Below are 24050 nucleotides of genomic sequence, written 5' to 3'. Positions count from 1 at the left end.
TCACCCACGAAGCATCGTTACCCATCGCTCCACAAAAGCCACGGCCCTTGCAGAGCAAGGGGAACTACTACTTCAAGGTCTCAGAGCAAGTGACGTCACCGATTGAAACGCTATTTAGCGCGCACCACCGCTAACTAGCTAGCCGTTTCACATCCGTTACACCTAAAAAAAATAAAGAAATTCACATGAGCACCACAATGCCTACTCCACCAAGGTTTTCCATCACACAGCTTTGACCTGCTACTGTAGCTATGTTGGTATTGTACTTCAAACTATGTGTAGTCAGGTTGCTTAGGATGCAAACCTTCTCAAACAGAAGGTGCTTCTGTAACGGATGTGAAACGGCTAGCTTAGTTAGCGGTGCGCGCTAAATAGCGTTTCAGTCGGTGACGTCACTTGCTCTGAGACCTTGAAGTAGTAGTTCCCCTTGCTCTGCAAGGGCCACGGCTTTTGTGGAGCGATGGGTAACGATGCTTCGTGGGTGACTGTTGTTGATGTGTGCAGAAGGTCCCTGGTTCGCGCCCGGGTATGGGCAAGGGGATGTTATTCTGTTACACTTCCACAGTAATGTAATTTGTACCGTATACAGGGTAAAGTATTGGTTTCTTCATACACCACAGTAAGATATTATCCCGATACGAAACCTTTTCATGCTTTAAAAAAAAATTAAATGAAAGAAACCTTTGATTTTATACTTACAAGAACCTCAGGAGAAAAAAATATTTAATCAATAATAGAATAAGGCTGTAATGTAATAAAATGTGGGGGAAAAGTCTAGGGGTCTGAATACTTTCCGGATACACTGTATATGCAATTCATAACTAGCTTACTATTTCTTAACAAAGCAATTAGATTTCTCGGCTGTGGTTTGTGTTGTGGTCATGGTTGTTCTTAGTTGAAGAAATGTAGCGCAGCTAACTGCAGTGTTTTTCCTTACCACAGCTTGGTCTGTGCGATGCAAATTAACTTGAGCACCGTGTCAGTTTCCCAAAGTTTGGTGGTTTTAAATTTAACGTAACTAATGTTAAGTAGCTATGTTTTGCGTAAGAAAGTATGATGTATTGTGGTGCATGAACTGGCCATACACGGTAGCTATAGTTTTACGTCGGCTAACGTTACCCAGCTAGCTAGTTAATGTTAACTGGCCATCATAGCAGCCGATGATGTTAGCTTGACTATTTGTGCTCTGATTACAGATCAGCAGTTTACACATGATGACTTCAGCCTTATAAGAAAAACCTTACTTGGCAAAATATAACCAACCTTAGCTCTCATCTGACTGGTATAACTTTACGTTAGGTAGCTAGCTAACTAGTCAGCTAACTAATAAAAACAAACATTTATTGCCTAGTTACCTTAATTTCATAGCATTCAGCTGACTGGTGTTAGCTAGCGACAGAGGCTGGCTGCTGGGCTTTGTACAATCAAGCTAACGTTGACTAGGTAATTAACTACCAAGCTAATCAAAATATCTGCTTGTGTTTATGTATTGATTAACCTCAGGTTGAATATCACCATATAGCTAGCCATATACAGTCACCTAGGTTTGTTCCGTACACTTCTTCTGACTGGCAGTATGGTGCAAGCAACTGTGTTGTTGCCGAGCAACCAACTGTGTTGTTGCCGAGCAACCAACCCAGTGTTAGAACTCTGAGAGACGTCTGAAAACATGTTAGCATTGTTAGAAATGCTACAAAGAGGTAGCCCATCATTGTTTCTTATTAACGGACAAAAATTAGCATGTGAGGGCGATACATTTATAAATGTAATCAGAACTATTGCTTCTACAAACTTACGGAGTCTAAAAGAGAGCAAGTCTAATGGCCACATTATGGACTCTCTAGTGTCATTTTTATCCGACGCTTAGATATTGAGCTAGTTCTGGGAGAAAAAAAAAATGTCTGACGAACCTAATGCTAACAGCCCTGATAAAAAAATGTGGTATGTGGTTCTCGGTAACGAACGGACGGACGGACGGCTGGCTCATGACGAGAGGCGTGGAGTGTGTCGTGTACCTCCAATCAAGTTGATTTGTGAATTATCATCGAGATTGGTGTCATATTGGTTTAGATATGATAGTCGGGACATTTGAATTTAACACTAGATGGAATTAGGGTCACATACAGCCTACGGGTCAAATATTCACATACAGCCTACGGGTCAAATATTCACATACAACCTACGGGTCAACAATATTCACATACAACCTACGGGGTCAACAATATTCACATACAGCCTACGGGTCAAATATTCACATACAGTCCAAGGGGTCAACAATATTCACATACAACCTATGGGTCAAATATTCACATACAACCTACGGGTCAACAATATTCAACTCCTCATGTTAATACGGTCACCGGACTCCTCCTCAGTAAAACGTACGGTCTCTTCCAGGCTCCTTCATCCACTCAGTGCCTAAGAATGAGATCCCAGACATCCTGGTTTACCCCGTCCTCGGAGTGAAGTCCTCAGACGCAGGTCTCTACACAGCCAGGTCCATCGCTGGAGCCAAGCCCACATCAGCCATAACCAGGCTCATCGTCAGAAGTTAGTACTGCACAATACTACTGTAGTACTACTCAATACTACTGTAAGTTCTACTTCTACCCAATACTACTGTAGTACTACCCAATACTACTGTAGTACTACCCAATCCTACTGTAAGTTCTACTTCTACCCAATACTACTGTAAGTTCTACTTCTACACAATACTATTGTAGTACTACCCAATACTACTTTAGTACTACCCAATACTACTATAAATTCTACTTCTACACAATACTATTGTAGTACTACCCATTACTACCCAAACTACTGTATTACTACCCCAAACTACCCAATACTACTGTAAGTTCTACTTCTACCCAGTACTACTGTAGTACTACCCAATGTAGTACTGTAGTACTACTACCCAAAAACAACCTGTTTTTGATATGTCAGTTCTTTGTGAAAACTTCATCTGATAACTACATTGGAAATTCAATTGACCATTTAGAATTGACTCAACCCAAGTAAAACGTATCCATTGCAGACCAAAATATTTTCCCCTTTAGCCTAGAGAATTGCTTCCTAACGAGTGTTTTCTGATTGAATCCTAGAATGTAAGCCTGGCCTGTGGGGTCCGAGCTGTGAACATAGCTGTCCTCGCTGCTCCAACGGAGGGGTCTGTCATGACGAGACAGGAGAGTGTATCTGTCCACCCGGTTTCAAGGGACACACCTGTGAAACTGGTAAAAACAGCCCTTCCTCTATTAGGGTATTCCTGTATCTGTACTAGCTATACATGTAACTGTACCGGAGACTTCTGCATGTGCGTCACTATGTTTTCCCAATTGGTAAAAAACACATTTAATTGTATTTATTATATTTATTTGACAGGGACAATTATTCAGCGTTTCTGTAAATGCTCAAGGCAATTACAGTACATCTCTTATCTGTGAATGTACAGAGCTTTCAGAAAGTATTACAGTACATCTCTTATCTGTGAATGTACAGAGCTTTCAGAAAGTATTACAGTACATCTCTTATCTGTGAATGTACAGAGCTTTCAGAAAGTATTACAGTACATCTCTTATCTGTGAATGTACAGAGCTTTCAGAAAGTATTACAGTACATCTCTTATCTGTGAATGTACAGAGCTTTCAGAAAGTATTACAGTACATGTCTTATCTGTGAATGTACAGAGCCTTCAGAAAGTATTACAGTACATGTTTATCTGTGAATGTACAGAGCCTTCAGAAAGTATTACAGTACAATCTGTGAATGTACAGAGCTTTCAGAAAGTATTACAGTACATCTCTTATCTGTGAATGTACAGAGCTTTCAGAAAGTATTACAGTACATCTCTTATCTGTGAATGTACAGAGCTTTCAGAAAGTATTACAGTACATCTCTTATCTGTGAATGTACAGAGCTTTCAGAAAGTCTTCGGACCCCTTGACTCTTTCCACATTTTGTTGTGTTTCAAAGTGGGATTAAATTGTATTTAAATTGTCATTTTTGATCAATGATCTATACAAAATACTCTGTAATGTCAAAGTGGAATAAAAATTCTACAATTTTTAAACAATAAATTAATAATAAAACACTAATATATCTTGATAAGATAAGTATTCACCCCTCTGAGACAATACATGTTAGAAACACATTTGGCAGTGATTACAGCTGTGAGTCTTTCTGGGTAAGTCTCTAAGAGTGATTACAGCTGTGAGTCTTTCTGGGTAAGTCTCTAAGAGTGATTACAGCTGTGAGTCTTTCTGGGTAAGCCTCTAAGAGTGATTACAGCTGTGAGTCTTTCTGGGTAAGTCTCGAAGAGTGATTACAGCTGTGAGTCTTTCTGGGTAAGTCTCGAAGAGTGATTACAGCTGTGAGTCTTTCTGGGTAAGTCTCTAAGAGTGATTACAGCTGTGAGTCTTTCTGGGTAAGTCTCTAAGAGCTGTGAGTCTTTCTGGGTAAGTCTCTAAGAGCTGTGAGTCTTTCTGGGTAAGTCTCTAAGAGCTGTGAGTCTTTCTGGGTAAGTCTCTAAGAGTGATTACAGCTGTGAGTCTAAGAGTGATTACAGCTGTGAGTCTTTCTGGGTAAGTCTCTAAGAGTGATTACAGCTGTGAGTCTTTCTGGGTAAGTCTCTAAGAGTGATTACAGCTGTGAGTCTTTCTGGGTAAGTCTCTAAGAGCGATTACAGCTGTGAGTCTTTCTGGGTAAGTCTCTAAGAGCGATTACAGCTGTGAGTCTTTCTGGGTAAGTCTCTAAGAGCGATTACAGCTGTGAGTCTTTCTGGGTAAGTCTCTAAGAGTGATTACAGCTGTGAGTCTTTCTGGGTAAGTCTCTAAGAGCTGTGAGTCTTTCTGGGTAAGTTTCTAAGAGCTGTGAGTCTTTCTGGGTAAGTCTCTAAGAGTGATTACAGCTGTGAGTCTAAGAGTGATTACAGCTATGAGTCTTTCTGGGTAAGTCTCTAAGAGTGATTACAGCTGTGAGTCTTTCTGGGTAAGTTTCTAAGAGCTGTGAGTCTTTCTGGGTAAGTCTCTAAGAGTGATTACAGCTGTGAGTCTAAGAGTGATTACAGCTATGAGTCTTTCTGGGTAAGCCTCTAAGAGTGATTACAGCTGTGAGTCTTTCTGGGTAAGTCTCTAAGAGTGATTACAGCTGTGAGTCTAAGAGTGATTACAGCTGTGAGTCTTTCTGGGTAAGTCTCTAAGAGTGATTACAGCTGTGAGTCTAAGAGTGATTACAGCTATGAGTCTTTCTGGGTAAGTCTCTAAGAGTGATTACAGCTGTGAGTCTTTCTGGGTAAGTCTCTAAGAGTGATTACAGCTGTGAGTCTTTCTGGGTAAGTCTCTAAGAGTGATTACAGCTGTGAGTCTTTCTGGGTAAGTCTCTAAGAGTGATTACAGCTATGAGTCTTTCTGGGTAAGTCTAAGAGTGATTACAGCTGTGAGTCTTTCTGGGTAAGTCTCTAAGAGTGATTACAGCTATGAGTCTTTCTGGGTAAGTCTCTAAGAGTGATTACAGCTGTGAGTCTTTCTGGGTAAGTCTCTAAGAGCGATTACAGCTGTGAGTCTTTCTGGGTAAGTCTCTAAGAGTGATTACAGCTGTGAGTCTTTCTGGGTAAGTCTCTAAGAGTGATTACAGCTGTGAGTCTTTCTGGGTAAGTCTCTAAGAGCGATTACAGCTGTGAGTCTTTCTGGGTAAGTCTCTAAGAGCGATTACAGCTGTGAGTCTTTCTGGGTAAGTCTCTAAGAGCTGATTACAGCTGTGAGTCTTTCTGGGTAAGTCTCTAAGAGCGATTACAGCTGTGAGTCTTTCTGGGTAAGCCTCTAAGAGTGATTACAGCTGTGAGTCTTTCTGGGTAAGCCTCTAAGAGTGATTACAGCTGTGAGTCTTTCTGGGTAAGTCTCGAAGAGTGATTACAGCTGTGAGTCTTTCTGGGTAAGTCTCTAAGAGTGATTACAGCTGTGAGTCTTTCTGGGTAAGTCTCTAAGAGCGATTACAGCTGTGAGTCTTTCTGGGTAAGTCTCGAAGAGTGATTACAGCTGTGAGTCTTTCTGGGTAAGTCTCTAAGAGTGATTACAGCTATGAGTCTTTCTGGGTAAGTCTCTAAGAGTGATTACAGCTGTGAGTGTTTCTGGGTAAGTCTCTAAGAGCTGTGAGTGTTTCTGGGTAAGTCTCTAAGAGTGATTACAGCTGTGAGTCTTTCTGGGCAAGTCTAAGAGTGATTACAGCTGTGCGTCTTTCTGGGTAAGTCTCTAAGTGTGATTACAGCTGTGAGTCTTTCTGGGTAAGTCTCTAAGAGTGATTACAGCTATGAGTCTTTCTGGGTAAGTCTCGAAGAGTGATTACAGCTGTGAGTCTTTCTGGGTAAGTCTCGAAGAGTGATTACAGCTATGAGTCTTTCTGGGTAAGTCTAAGAGTGATTACAGCTGTGAGTCTTTCTGTAAGTCTCGAAGAGTGATTACAGCTGTGAGTCTTTCTGGGTAAGTCTCTAAGAGTGATTACAGCTGTGAGTCTTTCTGGGTAAGTCTCTAAGAGCTGTGAGTCTTTCTGGGTAAGTCTCTAAGAGTGATTACAGCTGTGAGTCTTTCTGGGTAAGTCTCTAAGAGCTGTGAGTCTTTCTGGGTAAGTCTCTAAGAGTGATTACAGCTGTGAGTCTTTCTGGGTAAGTCTCTAAGAGCTTTGCACACCTGAATTGTACAATATTTGCCCATTATTATTATTATTTTTTAAATATTTCAACCTCTGTCAAGTTGGTTGTTGATCCTCAGTAAAAGGCACACGACAGCCCGCTTGGAGTTGAGAAACAAGATTCTCTGTTCTGATGAAACCAAGATTGAAGTCTTTGGCCTGAATGCCAAGCGTCATGTCAGGAGGAAACCTGGAACCATCCCTACGGTGAAACATGGTGTTGGCAGCATCATGCTGTGGGGATGTTTTTCAGCCGAGGAGACTGGGAGACTAGTCAGGATCGAGGGAAAGATGAACGGAGCAAATTACAGAGAGATCCTTGATGAAAACCTGCTCTAGAGCGCCCAGGACCTCAGACTGGGGCGAAGGTTCACCTTCCAACAGGACAATGACCCTAAGCACACAGCCAAGACAACACAGGAGTGGCTTCAGGACAAGTTTCTGAATGTCCTTGAGTGGCCCAGGCGGAGCCTGGACTTGAACCCGATCGAACATCTCTGGAGGTTCTAAAGATGGGGCCAACAGACATGCTCTGCTTCTAGCTCCTAAGAAACTTTGCAGTATTTTTTCGGTGTTTTTTTTCTTACATTTTCTTTTATAGCATTTAGCTACATCTGCAATAACATCTGCTAAATATGTGTATGTGACCAATATAATTTGATATGATTTTGAGAGCCCTGAAAATATCTGTGCAGCGATGCTCCACAATCCAACCGGACAGAGCTTGAGAGGATCTGCAGTGGCTTCGGGACAAGTCTCTGAATGTCCTTGAGTGGCCCAGCCAGAGCCCTGAGTTGAACCCGGTCCAACATCTCTGGAGAGACCTGAAAATTGCTTTGCAGCAACCCTCCCCATCCAACCTTTTATGAACAAATTCTTACAGAGCTTTAGAGGATCTGTAGAGAAGAATGGGAGAAACTCCCCAAATACAGGTGTGCCAACATTGTAGCTTCATACCCAAGAAGACTCGAGGCTGTAATCGCTGCCAAACGTGCTTCAACAAAGTACTGAGTAAAGGGTCTGAATACTTATGTAAATGTCATATTTCAGTTAATTTATATTTGCTTAAAATAAATTTGCTAAAAATGTATGAAAACCTGTTTTTGCTTTTTAATTATGGGATATTGTGTGTAGATTGATGAGAAGAAAAAAACAAAACAATTGAATCAATTTTAGAATAAGGTTGTAACCAAACAAAGTGTTGGAGAAATCAAGGAGGTCCGAATCACGAGTTGTTGTGGTTATGGGGGTTAAATGTCCTATTTTATTTATACTTGTTATTTATCATTTTTTAAAATTATTTATTTATTTTTATTTAACCTTTATTTAGCTTGGCAAGTCAGTTATGAACACATTCTTATTTACAATGACGGCCTCACTAGGCTACCTGGAACGTGTAGGTTTTTTTCTTTTTTTTACCTTTCAGCTCAGGGATTCAGCTCAGGGATTCAATCTAGCAACCTTTTGGTTACTGGCCCAATGCTCTAACCACTAGGCTACCTGCCCCCCTACACTCTAACCACTAGGCTGACCTGCCCCCTACACTCTAACCACTAGGCGACCCTGCCACCTCTACACTCTAACCACTAGGCGACCTGCCACCTCTACACTCTAACCACTAGGTGACCTGCCACCTCTACACTCTAACCACTAGGTGACCTGCCACCTCTACACTCTAACCACTAGGCTACCTGCCACCTCTACACTCTAACCACTAGGCTACCTGCCACCTCTACACTCTAACCACTAGGTGACCTGCCACCTCTACACTCTAACCACTAGGCTACCTGCCACCTCTACACTCTAACCACTAGGCTACCTGCCACCTCTACACTCTAACCACTAGGCTACCTGCCACCTCTACACTCTAACCACTAGGCTACCTGCCACCTCTACACTCTAACCACTAGGTGACCTGCCACCTCTACACTCTAACCACTAGGCTACCTGCCACCTCTACACTCTAACCACTAGGCTACCTGCCACCTCTACACTCTAACCACTAGGTGACCTGCCACCTCTACACTCTAACCACTAGGTGACCTGCCACCTCTACACTCTAACCACTAGGTGACCTGCCACCTCTACACTCTAACCACTAGGTGACCTGCCACCTCTACACTCTAACCACTAGGTGACCTGCCACCTCTACACTCTAACCACTGCCACCCTGCCGCCCCCATTACAGGCATTCATTTTGATAGAAAACGTTATTGTCCCGAAGGGAATGTGGTTTATTGTCTACTAAATGTATCCTGGCTGATTATGAACCATGTGATTTAGTGCTTTGGTCTCTTATCTCGCTCTTTGGAATGTTTCCAATTCTCCATGGAATGTTGGTCTGGACTTTAGAATGCTGGAATGCCGTTTTGTCTTACAGTGTGTGTGGTGTGTTCAGGGCAGTAGGTAGTAACCTAGATCTGCCAAGCCAAGCAAACAACCCTCAATTTTTTTCTTTTTTGTTAGTGCCTTAATGATGATGAACGGTCCATATATTTAGGATGATCTTTTTTTAAGTATTTGTTAACATATTGAATGACGATACATTTGAGCTATATTTCTGCATATGTCCAAATGAACCCTAAACCTAATCAAAGTGTCATTTTATGTTCCCAGTGTGTGGCGAGGGTAAGTTTGGGAGGACGTGTAAAGAGTGGTGTAGAGATGGTTACTGCAGATCCATGGTGTTCTGTCAGAGAGACCCATACGGATGCTCCTGTGCTACTGGCTGGAGAGGATTTAACTGTAGTGAAGGTGAGAGGAGAGGACATGTTTGAAAGATTTGAGTTTATTTAATTTTTTTACGTTTAATCAACTTTTCAGTATAAGTGACGGTTGTAGCCAGCCGGTTCATTTTTCAATCGGCAGTCCCTGGGCAGGTTATTGTTTCTACACTGACATACTGTACATTGTCCAAAAAAATGGACAATTAAGTTGTGATCTGGTGGTCCCATTCTCATTATGTTCCTATGGTTGTCATTATCATCAATGACGGTAAGAGACCTGGGACAAGGCTAACATAACGTAGAAGTTGGCACAATCAGATCTGGGACCAGGCTAACATAAAGTAGAAGTTGGCACAATCAGATCTGGGACCAGGCTAACATAACGTATAAGTTGGCACAATCAGATCTGGGACCAGGCTAACATAAAGTAGAAGTTGGCACAATCAGATCTGGGACCAGGCTAACATAAAGTAGAAGTTGGCACAATCAGATCTGGGACCAGGCTAACATAAAGTAGAAGTTGGCACAATCAGATCTGGGACCAGGCTAACATAAAGTAGAAGTTGGCACAATCAGATCTGGGACCAGGCTAACATAAAGTAGAAGTTGGCACAATCAGATCTGGGACCAGGCTAACATAAAGTAGAAGTTGGCACAATCAGATCTGGGACCAGGCTAACATAAAGTAGAAGTTGGCACAATCAGATCTGGGACCAGGCTAACATAAAGTAGAAGTTGGCACAATCAGATCTGGGACCAGGCTAACATAAAGTAGAAGTTGGCACAATCAGATCTGTGACCAGGCTACCATAAAGTAGAAGTTGGCACAATCAGATCTGTGACCGGGCTACCATAAAGTATGGTATCCTATCTGGCTGGGGTTATAATAATCGATCACCTTTCTTATTGCTAAAGTACAGTGGTTTGCTGTTCATAGATAGTACTGTCATGTATTTCTGAGTTTGTCCCTGTGTCTCCAGCTTGTCCTCCGGGGCTCTATGGAGCTGACTGCCGGCTGACGTGTGAATGTGGAGACAAGGGACACTGCGACCGGTTCCGTGGCTGTGTGTGTGTGGGACGACACGGTGCTCGCTGTGAGAAAGAAGGTTAAAAAGACTTACTATTATATTATTATTATTATTATATTATTATATTACTTACTCTCCACTATTACAGTGCCTTGCGAAAGTATTCGGCCCGCTTTAACTTTTGCGACCTTTTGCCACATTTCAGGCTTCAAACATAAAGATATAAAACTGTATTTTTTTGTGAAGAATCAACAACAAGTGGGACACAATCATGAAGTGGAACGACATTTATTGGATATTTCAAACTTTTTTAACAAATCAAAAACTGAAAAATTGGCCGTGCGAAATTATTCAGCTCCCTTAAATGTCGTTCCACTTCATGATTGTGTCCCACTTGTTGCTGATTCTTCACAAAAAAATACAGTTTTATATCTTTATGTTTGAAGCCTGAAATGTGGCAAAAGGTCGCAAAGTTCAAGGGGGCCGAATACTTTCGCAAGGCACTGTATATTTAAAGCTATGTGGATGTTGTTACGGTTCACCCTGAATTGAAGAATTCAGTACATGGTTGTTGTTGTTGTTGTTGTTGTTGATGATGTTTCCTTTTAGACAGGCCACCGGTCGTAGTCAGTAACCTCATGGATACAGAGGTGAATGCTGGGGTTCAGTACATTGTCAACTGTAGCGCCACGGGTCAACCAGCTCCTCTACACAGTGAGATCATCCTACTCAAACCAGGCAAAACCAGAATATATGTAAGTGTTAGCCTGGTCCCACATCTGTTTGTGCTGTCTTATACGTTATGTTAGCCTGGTCCCACATCTGTTTGTGCTGTCTTATATGTTATGTTAGCCTGGTCCCACATCTGTTTGTGCTGTCTTATACGTTATGTTAGCCTGGTCCCACATCTGTTTGTGCTGTCTTATACGTTATGTTAGCCTGGTCCCACATCTGTTTGTGCTGTCTTATACGTTATCTTAGCCTGGTCCCACATCTGTTTGTGCTGTCTTATACGTTATCTTAGCCTGGTCCCACATCTGTTTGTGCTGTCTTATACGTTATCTTAGCCTGGTTATGCTAGCCTGGTCCCACATCTGTTTGTGCTGTCTTATACGTTATGTTAGCCTGGTCCCACATCTGTTTGTGCTGTCTTATACGTTATGCTAGCCTGGTCCCACATCTGTTTGTGCTGTCTTATACGTTATGTTAGCCTGGTCCCACATCTGTTTGTGCTGTCTTATACGTTATGTTAGCCTGGTCCCACATCTGTTTGTGCTGTCTTATACGTTATGTTAGCCTGGTCCCACATCTGTTTGTGCTGTCTTATACGTTATGTTAGCCTGGTCCCACATCTGTTTGTGCTGTCTTATACGTTATGTTAGCCTGGTCCCACATCTGTTTGTGCTGTCTTATACGTTATGTTAGCCTGGTCCCACATCTGTTTGTGCTGTCTTATACGTTATGTTAGCCTGGTCCCACATCTGTTTGTGCTGTCTTATACGTTATGTTAGCCTGGTCCCACATCTGTTTGTGCTGTCTTATACGTTATGTTAGCCTGGTCCCACATCTGTTTGTGCTGTCTTATACGTTATGTTAGCCTGGTCCCACATCTGTTTGTGCTGTCTTATACGTTATGTTAGCCTGGTCCCACATCTGTTTGTGCTGTCTTATACGTTATCTTAGCCTGGTCCCACATCTGTTTGTGCTGTCTTATACGTTATCTTAGCCAGGTCCCACATCTGTTTGTGCTGTCTTATACGTTATGTTAGCCTGGTTATGCTAGCCTGGTCCCACATCTGTTTGTGCTGTCTTATACGTTATGCTAGCCTGGTCCCACATCTGTTTGTGCTGTCTTGTCAACTCCTGGTCATAGACACACCGGTGTCAAGACAGCACAAATGGATTTGGGACCAAGCTATGTAAGTAGCAGAGAAATTATCAAATTGGATATTAAGTATGTGTTTCTTTATTTGATAATTCAAAAATAATTAGCATTAGCAACGATTAGCAATCACCACGATTAGCAATCACCACGATTAGCCATTTCTTCTTATCAAATACTTAATTCACAGCACTAATATGTGATTATATTTGTATGGTTGGGATCGATGTTTTCCCTAGGCATTTGACACTGACACGGTGAACGACCTGACCACGTCTAAGTTCAGGGTGGATAAGATCACTGAGAGAGATACTGGTTATTGGACCTGTCAGGTGAAAACTACAGCTGGGCAGGCAGAGAGAGAGTTCATGGTCAACGTCAAAGGTAGGAGAAAGAAAACCTGCTTCGTCTTCGCCTCCTCCTTCGTCTCCTCCATCTTCGTCTCCTCCTCCGTCTTCGTCTTTTTGTCTCCTCCTCTTCGTCTCCTCCTTCCTCTTCATCTCCTTCGTCTTTGCCTCCTTCGTCTCCTCCTTCCACTTCATCTCCTTCGTCTTCGTCTCCTCCTTCGTCGTCTTTTTCTTGAAAATGTCTTCCATTTCGTGAATGTGGATTTGAACACTTCTCTTCCTCTCTTTCTCTCAGTCCCTCCGATGCCCCAGTATCCTCCCATGTTGAACAATAGTGGTCCGTATCACCTGGTTGTGCTGGTCAACAAGGAGCCGTACACAGGAGACGGACCGGTGACCTCTGTCAAGGTCATCTACAAGCAGGTCAATACCTCTGTATGGAAGACCGTTGAAGGTACTGTCTACCACAGCCATGAACCCTTACCTGTACTGTCTACCACAGACATGAACCCTTACCTGTACTGTCTACCACAGACATGAACCCTTACCTGTACTGTCTACCACAGACATGAACCCTTACCTGTACTGTCTACCACAGACATGAACCCTTACCTGTACTGTCTACCACAGCCATGAACCCTTACCTGTACTGTCTACCACAGACATGAACTCTTACCTGTACTGTCTACCACAGACATGAACTCTTACCTGTACTGTCTACCACAGCCATGAACCCTTACCTGTACTGTCTACCACAGACATGAACTCTTACCTGTACTGTCTACCACAGACATGAACTCTTACCTGTACTGTCTACCACAGACATGAACTCTTACCTGTACTGTCTACCACAGCCATGAACTCTTACCTGTACTGTCTACCACAGACATGAACTCTTACCTGTACTGTCTACCACAGACATGAACTCTTACCTGTACTGTCTACCACAGACATGAACTCTTACCTGTACTGTCTACCACAGACATGAACTCTTACCTGTACTGTCGACCACAGACATGAACTCTTACCTGTACTGTCTACCACAGACATGAACTCTTACCTGTACTGTCTACCACAGACATGAACCCTTACCTGTACTGTCTACCACAGACATGAAACCTGTACTGTCTACCACAGACATGTACTGTCTACCACAGACATGAACTCTTACCTGTACTGTCTACCACAGACATGAACTCTACCTGTACTGTCTACCACAGACATGAACTCTTACCTGTACTGTCTACCACAGACATGAACTCTTACCTGTACTGTCTACCACAGCCATGAACTCTTACCTGTACTGTCGACCACAGACATGAACTCTTACCTGTACTGTCTACCACAGACATGAACTCTTACCTGTACTGTCTACCACAGACATGAACTCTTACCTGTACTGTCTACCACAGACATGAACCCTTACCTGTACTGTCTACCACAGACATGAACTCTTACCTGTACTGTCTACCACAGCCATGAACTCTTACCTGTACTGTCTACCACAGACATGAACTCTTACCTGTACTGTCTACCACAGACATGAACTCTTACCTGTACTGTCGACCACAGACATGAACTCTTACCTGTACTGTCTACCACAGACATGAACTCTTACCTGTACTGTCTACCACAGACATGAACTCTTACCTGTACTGTCTACCACAGACATGAACTCTTACCTGTACTGTCTACCACAGACATGAACTCTTACCTGTACTGTCTACCACAGCCATTAACTCTTACCTGTACTGTCTACCACAGACATGAACTCTTACCTGTACTGTCTACCACAGACATGAACTCTTACCTGTACTGTCTACCACAGACATGAACTCTTACCTGTACTGTCTACCACAGACATGAACCCTTACCTGTACTGTCTACCACAGACATGAACTCTTACCTGTACTGTCTACCACAGACATGAACTCTTACCTGTACTGTCTACCACAGACATGCACCCTTACCTGTACTGTCTACCACAGACATGAACTCTTACCTGTACTGTCTACCACAGACATGAACTCTTACCTGTACTGTCTACCACAGCCATGAACTCTTACCTGTACTGTCTACCACAGACATGAACTCTTACCTGTACTGTCGACCACAGACATGAACTCTTACCTGTACTGTCTACCACAGCCATGAACTCTTACCTGTACTGTCGACCACAGACATGAACTCTTACCTGTACTGTCTACCACAGACATGAACTCTTACCTGTACTGTCGACCACAGACATTAACTCTTACCTGTACTGTCTACCACAGCCATGAACTCTTACCTGTACTGTCTACCACAGCCATGACCTGTACTGTCTACCACAGCCATTACCTGTACTGTCTACCACAGACATGAACCCTTACCTGTACTGTCTACCACAGACATGAACCCTTACCTGTACTGTCTACCACAGACATGAACTCTTACCTGTACTGTCTACCACAGACATGAACTCTTACCTGTACTGTCTACCACAGACATTAACTCTACCTGTACTGTCTACCACAGACATGAACTCTTACCTGTACTGTCTACCACAGACATGAACTCTTACCTGTACTGTCTACCACAGACATGAACTCTTACCTGTACTGTCTACCACAGACATGAACTCTTACCTGTACTGTCTACCACAGACATGAACTCTTACCTGTACTGTCTACCACAGACATGAACTCTTACCTGTACTGTCTACCACAGACATGAACCCTTACCTGTACTGTCTACCACAGACATGAACTCTTACCCGTACTGTCTACCACAGACATGCACCCTTACCTGTACTGTCTACCACAGACATGAACTCTTACCTGTACTGTCTACCACAGACATGAACTCTTACCTGTACTGTCTACCACAGCCATGAACTCTTACCTGTACTGTCTACCACAGACATGAACTCTTACCTGTACTGTCGACCACAGCCATGAACTCTTACCTGTACTGTCTACCACAGACATGAACTCTTACCTGTACTGTCTACCACAGACATGAACTCTTACCTGTACTGTCTACCACAGACATGAACTCTTACCTGTACTGTCTACCACAGACATGAACTCTTACCTGTACTGTCTACCACAGACATGAACCCTTACCTGTACTGTCTACCACAGACATGAACTCTTACCTGTACTGTCTACCACAGACATGAACTACCTGTACTGTCTACCACAGACATGCACTTACCTGTACTGTCTACCACAGACATGAACTCTTACCTGTACTGTCTACCACAGACATGAACCTTACCTGTACTGTCTACCACAGCCATGAACTCTTACCTGTACTGTCTACCACAGACATGAACTCTTACCTGTACTGTCGACCACAGACATGAACTCTTACCTGTACTGTCTACCACAGCCATGAACTCTTACCTGTACTGTCGACCACAGACATGAACTCTTACCTGTACTGTCTACCACAGACATGAACTCTTACCTGTACTGTCGACCACAGACATGAACTCTTACCTGTACTGTCTACCACAGCCATGAACTCTTACCTGTACTGTCTACCACAGCCATGAACTCTTACCTGTACTGTCTACCACAGACATGAACTCTTACCTGTACTGTCTACCACAGACATGAACTCTTACCTGTACTGTCGACCACAGACATGAACTCTTACCTGTACTGTCGACCACAGACATGAACTCTTACCTGTACTGTCTACCACAGACATGAACTCTTACCTGTACTGTCTACCACAGACATGAACTCTTACCTGTACTGTCTACCACAGCCATGAACCCTTACCTGTACTGTCTACCACAGACATGAACCCTTACCTGTACTGTCTACCACAGACATGAACTCTTACCTGTACTGTCTACCACAGACATGAACTCTTACCTGTACTGTCTACCACAGCCATGAACTCTTACCTGTACTGTCTACCACAGACATGAACTCTTACCTGTACTGTCTACCACAGACATGAACTCTTACCTGTACTGTCTACCACAGACATGAACTCTTACCTGTACTGTCTACCACAGCCATGAACTCTTACCTGTACTGTCTACCACAGACATGAACTCTTACCTGTACTGTCTACCACAGACATGAACCCTTACCTGTACTGTCTACCACAGACATGAACTCTTACCTGTACTGTCTACCACAGACATGAACTCTTACCTGTACTGTCTACCACAGACATGAACTCTTACCTGTACTGTCTACCACAGACATGAACCCTTACCTGTACTGTCTACCACAGCCATGAACTCTTACCTGTACTGTCTACCACAGACATGAACTCTTACCTGTACTGTCTACCACAGACATGAACCCTTACCTGTACTGTCTACCACAGCCATGAACTCTTACCTGTACTGTCTACCACAGCCATGAACTCTTACCTGTACTGTCTACCACAGACATGAACTCTTACCTGTACTGTCGACCACAGACATGAACTCTTACCTGTACTGTCGACCACAGACATGAACTCTTACCTGTACTGTACACCGGGAGTTCACATCCTGTGCGCCCCCCTGCGTGTGTATTTGTATGGGCACAAGCACTGTTTATGACGATTGTTCACACCACTCTTGTTGGTGGAGAGAATTTTTTCAGGTTTAAAGCTCATTTTCTTGAAATTCTATAAATTGTGCCATGTCTAATGTGCATTCATGTGATACCTTGAATCTGTTCTACCACGCCCAGAAATCTGCTCCTTTTATTTTGTCCCCAACGCACTAGACGACCAGTTCTTGTAGCCTTTAGCCGTACCCTTATCTTACTCCTCCTCTGTTCCTCTGGTGATGTAGAGGTTAATTCAGGCCCTGTAGGCCCCAGTTCCACTCCTATTCCCCAGGCGCTATCAATTGTTGACTTCTGTAACCGTAAAAGCCTTGGGTTCATGCGTGTTAACATTAGAAGCCTCCTCCCAAAGTTTGCTTTATTCACTGCTTTAGTACACTCCACCCACTCTGATGTCCTAGCCGTGTCTGAATCCTGGCTTAGGAAGGCCACCAAAAATTCTGAAATTTCCATCCCCGACTATAACATTTTCCGCCAAGATGGAACTGCCAACGAGGGCGGAGTTACAATCTACTGCAGAGACAGCCTGCAGAGTTCTGTCATACGATCCAGGTCTGAGTTCTGTCTTTACTATCCAGGTCTGAGTTCTGTCTTACTATCCAGGTCTGAGTTCTGTCTTTACTATCCAGGTCTGAGTTCTGTCTTTACTATCCAGGTCAGAGTTCTGTCTTACTATCCAGGTCTGAGTTCTGTCTTACTATCCAGGTCTGAGTTCTGTCTTACTATCCAGGTCTGAGTTCTGTCATACTATCCAGGTCTGAGATCTGTCATACTATCCAGGTCTGAGTTCTGTCATTACTATCCAGGTCAGAGTTCTGTCTTTACTATCCAGGTCAGAGTTCTGTCTTACTATCCAGGTCAGAGTTCTGTCTTTACTATCCAGGTCAGAGTTCTGTCATACTATCCAGGTCTGAGTTCTGTCTTACTATCCAGGTCTGAGTTCTGTCATTACTATCCAGGTCTGAGTTCTGTCTTTACTATCCAGGTCTGAGTTCTGTCTTACTATCCAGGTCAGAGTTCTGTCTTATTATCCAGGTCTGAGTTCTGTCATACTATCCAGGTCAGAGTTCTGTCTTACTATCCAGGTCAGAGTTCTGTCTTACTATCCAGGTCTGAGTTCTGTCATACTATCCAGGTCAGAGTTCTGTCTTACTATCCAGGTCTGAGTTCTGTCATACTATCCAGGTCAGAGTTATGTCTTACTATCCAGGTCTGAGTTCTGTCTTTACTATCCAGGTCAGAGTTCTGTCTTACTATCCAGGTCAGAGTTCAGTCTTACTATCCAGGTCTGAGTTCTGTCTTTACTATCCAGGTCTGAGTTCTGTCTTACTATCCAGGTCTGAGTTCTGTCTTTACTATCCAGGTCTGAGTTCTGTCTTACTATCCAGGTCAGAGTTCAGTCTTACTATCCAGGTCAGAGTTCTGTCTTACTATCCAGGTCTGAGTTCTGTCTTACTATCCAGGTCAGAGTTCTGTCTTACTATCCAGGTCTGAGTTCTGTCTTACTATCCAGGTCAGAGTTCAGTCTTACTATCCAGGTCTGAGTTCTGTCATACTATCCAGGTCTGAGTTCTGTCTTACTATCCAGGTCAGAGTTCTGTCTTACTATCCAGGTCAGAGTTCTGTCTTACTATCCAGGTCTGAGTTCTGTCTTACTATCCAGGTCAGAGTTCAGTCTTACTATCCAGGTCAGAGTTCTGTCATACTATCCAGGTCTGAGTTCTGTCATACGATCCAGGTCTGAGTTCTGTCTTTACTATCCAGGTCAGAGTTCTGTCTTACTATCCAGGTCTGAGTTCTGTCTTTACTATCCAGGTCTGAGTTCTGTCTTTACTATCCAGGTCAGAGTTCTGTCTTACTATCCAGGTCTGAGTTCTGTCTTACTATCCAGGTCTGAGTTCTGTCTTACTATCCAGGTCTGAGTTCTGTCATACTATCCAGGTCTGAGTTCTGTCATACTATCCAGGTCTGAGTTCTGTCATTACTATCCAGGTCAGAGTTCTGTCTTTACTATCCAGGTCAGAGTTCTGTCTTACTATCCAGGTCAGAGTTCTGTCTTTACTATCCAGGTCAGAGTTCTGTCATACTATCCAGGTCTGAGTTCTGTCTTACTATCCAGGTCTGAGTTCTGTCATTACTATCCAGGTCTGAGTTCTGTCTTTACTATCCAGGTCTGAGTTCTGTCTTACTATCCAGGTCAGAGTTCTGTCTTACTATCCAGGTCTGAGTTCTGTCATACTATCCAGGTCAGAGTTCTGTCTTACTATCCAGGTCAGAGTTCTGTCTTACTATCCAGGTCTGAGTTCTGTCATACTATCCAGGTCAGAGTTCTGTCTTACTATCCAGGTCTGAGTTCTGTCTTTACTATCCAGGTCTGAGTTCTGTCTTACTATCCAGGTCTGAGTTCTGTCTTTACTATAATATAAATATAATATAATATGCCATTTAGCAGACGCTTTTATCCAAAGCGACTTACAGTCATCTACGATGGGTGGTCCCGGGATCGAACCCACTACCCTTTATGCTCTACCAACTGAGCTACAGAAGGACCACTATCCAGGTCTGAGTTCTGTCTTACTATCCAGGTCAGAGTTCAGTCTTACTATCCAGGTCAGAGTTCTGTCTTACTATCCAGGTCTGAGTTCTGTCTTACTATCCAGGTCAGAGTTCTGTCTTACTATCCAGGTCTGAGTTCTGTCTTACTATCCAGGTCAGAGTTCAGTCTTACTATCCAGGTCAGAGTTCTGTCATACTATCCAGGTCTGAGTTCTGTCTTACTATCCAGGTCAGAGTTCTGTCTTACTATCCAGGTCTGAGTTCTGTCTTACTATCCAGGTCAGAGTTCAGTCTTACTATCCAGGTCAGAGTTCTGTCATACTATCCAGGTCTGAGTTCTGTCTTACTATCCAGGTCTGAGTTCTGTCTTACTATCCAGGTCAGAGTTCTGTCTTACTATCCAGGTCTGAGTTCTGTCTTACTATCCAGGTCAGAGTTCAGTCTTACTATCCAGGTCAGAGTTCTGTCATACTATCCAGGTCTGAGTTCTGTCATACGATCCAGGTCTGAGTTCTGTCTTTACTATCCAGGTCAGAGTTCTGTCTTACTATCCAGGTCTGAGTTCTGTCTTTACTATCCAGGTCTGAGTTCTGTCTTTACTATCCAGGTCAGAGTTCTGTCTTACTATCCAGGTCTGAGTTCTGTCTTACTATCCAGGTCTGAGTTCTGTCTTACTATCCAGGTCTGAGTTCTGTCTTACTATCCAGGTCTGAGTTCTGTCATACTATCCAGGTCTGAGATCTGTCATACTATCCAGGTCTGAGTTCTGTCATTACTATCCAGGTCAGAGTTCTGTCTTTACTATCCAGGTCAGAGTTCTGTCTTACTATCCAGGTCAGAGTTCTGTCTTTACTATCCAGGTCAGAGTTCTGTCATACTATCCAGGTCTGAGTTCTGTCTTACTATCCAGGTCTGAGTTCTGTCATTACTATCCAGGTCTGAGTTCTGTCTTTACTATCCAGGTCTGAGTTCTGTCTTACTATCCAGGTCAGAGTTCTGTCTTACTATCCAGGTCTGAGTTCTGTCATACTATCCAGGTCAGAGTTCTGTCTTACTATCCAGGTCAGAGTTCTGTCTTACTATCCAGGTCTGAGTTCTGTCATACTATCCAGGTCAGAGTTCTGTCTTACTATCCAGGTCTGAGTTCTGTCATACTATCCAGGTCAGAGTTCTGTCTTACTATCCAGGTCTGAGTTCTGTCTTTACTATCCAGGTCAGAGTTCTGTCTTACTATCCAGGTCAGAGTTCAGTCTTACTATCCAGGTCTGAGTTCTGTCTTTACTATCCAGGTCTGAGTTCTGTCTTACTATCCAGGTCTGAGTTCTGTCTTTACTATAATATAAATATAATATAATATGCCATTTAGCAGACGCTTTTATCCAAAGCGACTTACAGTCATCTACGTATGGGTGGTCCCGGGGATCGAACCCACTACCCTGGCGTTACAAGCGCCATGCTCTACCAACTGAGCTACAGAAGGACCACTATCCAGGTCTGAGTTCTGTCTTACTATCCAGGTCAGAGTTCAGTCTTACTATCCAGGTCAGAGTTCTGTCTTACTATCCAGGTCTGAGTTCTGTCTTACTATCCAGGTCAGAGTTCTGTCTTACTATCCAGGTCTGAGTTCTGTCTTACTATCCAGGTCAGAGTTCAGTCTTACTATCCAGGTCAGAGTTCTGTCATACTATCCAGGTCTGAGTTCTGTCTTACTATCCAGGTCAGAGTTCTGTCTTACTATCCAGGTCTGAGTTCTGTCTTACTATCCAGGTCAGAGTTCAGTCTTACTATCCAGGTCAGAGTTCTGTCATACTATCCAGGTCTGAGTTCTGTCTTACTATCCAGGTCTGAGTTCTGTCTTACTATCCAGGTCAGAGTTCTGTCTTTACTATCCAGGTCTGAGTTCTGTCTTACTATCCAGGTCAGAGTTCTGTCTTTACTATCCAGGTCTGAGTTCTGTCTTACTATCCAGGTCAGAGTTCTGTCTTTACTATCCAGGTCTGAGTTCTGTCTTACTATCCAGGTCAGAGTTATGTCTTTACTATCCAGGTCAGAGTTCTGTCTTTACTATCCAGGTCTGAGTTCTGTCTTACTATCCAGGTCTGAGTTCTGTCTTTACTATCCAGGTCTGAGTTCTGTCTTACTATCCAGGTCAGAGTTCTGTCTTTACTATCCAGGTCTGAGTTCTGTCTTACTATCCAGGTCTGAGTTCTGTCTTTACTATCCAGGTCTGAGTTCTGTCTTACTATCCAGGTCAGAGTTCTGTCTTTACTATCCAGGTCTGAGTTCTGTCTTACTATCCAGGTCTGAGTTCTGTCTTTACTATCCAGGTCTGAGTTCTGTCTTTACTATCCAGGTCAGAGTTCTGTCTTTACTATCCAGGTCTGAGTTCTGTCTTACTATCCAGGTCTGAGTTCTGTCTTTACTATCCAGGTCTGAGTTCTGTCTTACTATCCAGGTCAGAGTTCTGTCTTTACTATCCAGGTCTGAGTTCTGTCTTACTATCCAGGTCTGAGTTCTGTCTTTACTATCCAGGTCTGAGTTCTGTCTTACTATCCAGGTCAGAGTTCTGTCTTTACTATCCAGGTCTGAGTTCTGTCTTACTATCCAGGTCTGAGTTCTGTCTTTACTATCCAGGTCTGAGTTCTGTCTTTACTATCCAGGTCTGAGTTCTGTCTTTACTATCCAGGTCTGAGTTCTGTCTTACTATCCAGGTCTGAGTTCTGTCTTACTATCCAGGTCTGAGTTCTGTCTTACTATCCAGGTCTGAGTTCTGTCTTTACTATCCAGGTCTGAGTTCTGTCTTACTATCCAGGTCTGAGTTCTGTCTTACTATCCAGGTCTGAGTTCTGTCTTACTATCCAGGTCAGAGTTCAAACAATTCGAGATTCTACTTTTAAAAATCCACCTTTCCAGAAAAAAGTCTCTCACTGTTGCCGCTTGTTACAGACCCCCCTCAGCCCCCAGCTGCACCCTGGACACCATGTGTGAACTAATTGCACCCCATTTATCTTCAGAGTTTGTACTGTTAAGTGACCTAAACTGGGATATGCACCACGGCACCCTCATAGATATCATCCTAACCAACTTGCCCTCTAAATACACGTCTGCCGTCTTCAACCAGGATCTTAGCGATCATTGCCTCATTGCCTGCGTCCGTAATGGGACCGCGGTCAAACGACTACCCCTCATCTCTGTCAAACGCTCCCTAAAACACTTCAGCGAGCAGGCCTTTCTAATCAACCTGGCCCAGGTATCCTGGAAGGATATTGACCTCATCCCGTCAGTAGAAGATGCCTGCTTATTCATTAAAAGTGCTTTTTTCTCACCATCTTAAATAAGCCCATAATGCTCCATTCAAAAAAATGTAGAACCAGGAACAGACATAGCCCGTGGTTGACTCCAGACCTGTCTGCCCTTGACCAGCACAAAAACATCCTGTGGCGTACTGCAATAGCATCAGATAGCCCCCGCGATGTGCTACTTTTCAGGGAAGTTAGGAACCAATATATACTGGCAGTTAGGAAAGCAAAGGCTAGCTTTTTCAAACAGAAATTTTAATTTTCAAGTCCATGGAGAATAAGAGCACCTCCTCCCAGCTGCCCACTGCTCTGAGGCTCGGAAACACTGTCACCACAGATAAATCTACTATAATCCCGAATTTCAATAAGCATTTCTCTACGGCTGGCCATGCTTTCCACCTGGCTACTCCTAATCCGGTCAACAGCTCTGCACCCCCCACAGCAACTTGTCTGAGCCTCCCCCATTTCTCCTTCACCCAAATCCAGATAGCTGATGTTCTGAAAGAGCTGCAAAATCTGGACCCCTACAAATCAGCTGGGCTCGACAATCTGGAGCCTCTCTTTCTAAAATTATCTGCCGAAATTGTTGCAACCCCTATTACTAACCTGTTCAACCTCTCCTTCGTATCGTCTGAAATCCCAAAAGATTGGAAAGCTGACGCGGTCATCCCCCTCTTCAAAGGGGGAGACACTCTAGACCCAAACTGTTACAGACCTATATCTATCCTACCCGGCCTTTCTAAGGTCTTCGAAAGCCAAGTTAACAAACAGATCACCGACCATTTCGACCTGCCCAAGGCCTTCGACTCTGTCAATCACCACATTCTTATCGGCAGACTCGACAGCCTTGGTTTCTCAAATGATTGCCTCACCTGGTTCACCAACTATTTCTCAGATAGAGTTCATTGTGTCAAATCGGAGGGCCTGTTGTCCAGACCTCTCAATGATGTCGCTCTTGCGGCTGGT

General features: G+C 43.4%; 1 protein-coding gene across 42 annotated transcripts in view; it reads left to right on the top strand.

The window, feature by feature from the left end:
• tek (TEK tyrosine kinase, endothelial) overlaps positions 1-24050 on the top strand; it is a 100283-nt gene that overhangs the window by 30664 nt on the left and 45569 nt on the right. For all 42 annotated transcript variants that reach the window (XM_052458661.1, XM_052458677.1, XM_052458676.1 and 39 more), the window contains exons 5-11: positions 2398-2550; positions 3102-3233; positions 9298-9435; positions 10388-10513; positions 11045-11190; positions 12557-12701; positions 12960-13118. In XM_052458661.1, the coding sequence (XP_052314621.1) occupies positions 2398-2550; positions 3102-3233; positions 9298-9435; positions 10388-10513; positions 11045-11190; positions 12557-12701; positions 12960-13118 (999 nt within the window). The remainder of the gene's footprint in view (positions 1-2397; positions 2551-3101; positions 3234-9297; positions 9436-10387; positions 10514-11044; positions 11191-12556; positions 12702-12959; positions 13119-24050) is intronic.

Source organism: Oncorhynchus keta, chromosome 12, assembly GCF_023373465.1.
Source record: "Oncorhynchus keta strain PuntledgeMale-10-30-2019 chromosome 12, Oket_V2, whole genome shotgun sequence".
NCBI classification, from domain to species: Eukaryota; Metazoa; Chordata; class Actinopteri; order Salmoniformes; family Salmonidae; genus Oncorhynchus; species Oncorhynchus keta.
This window is presented reverse-complemented; position numbering and strand designations above follow the sequence as displayed.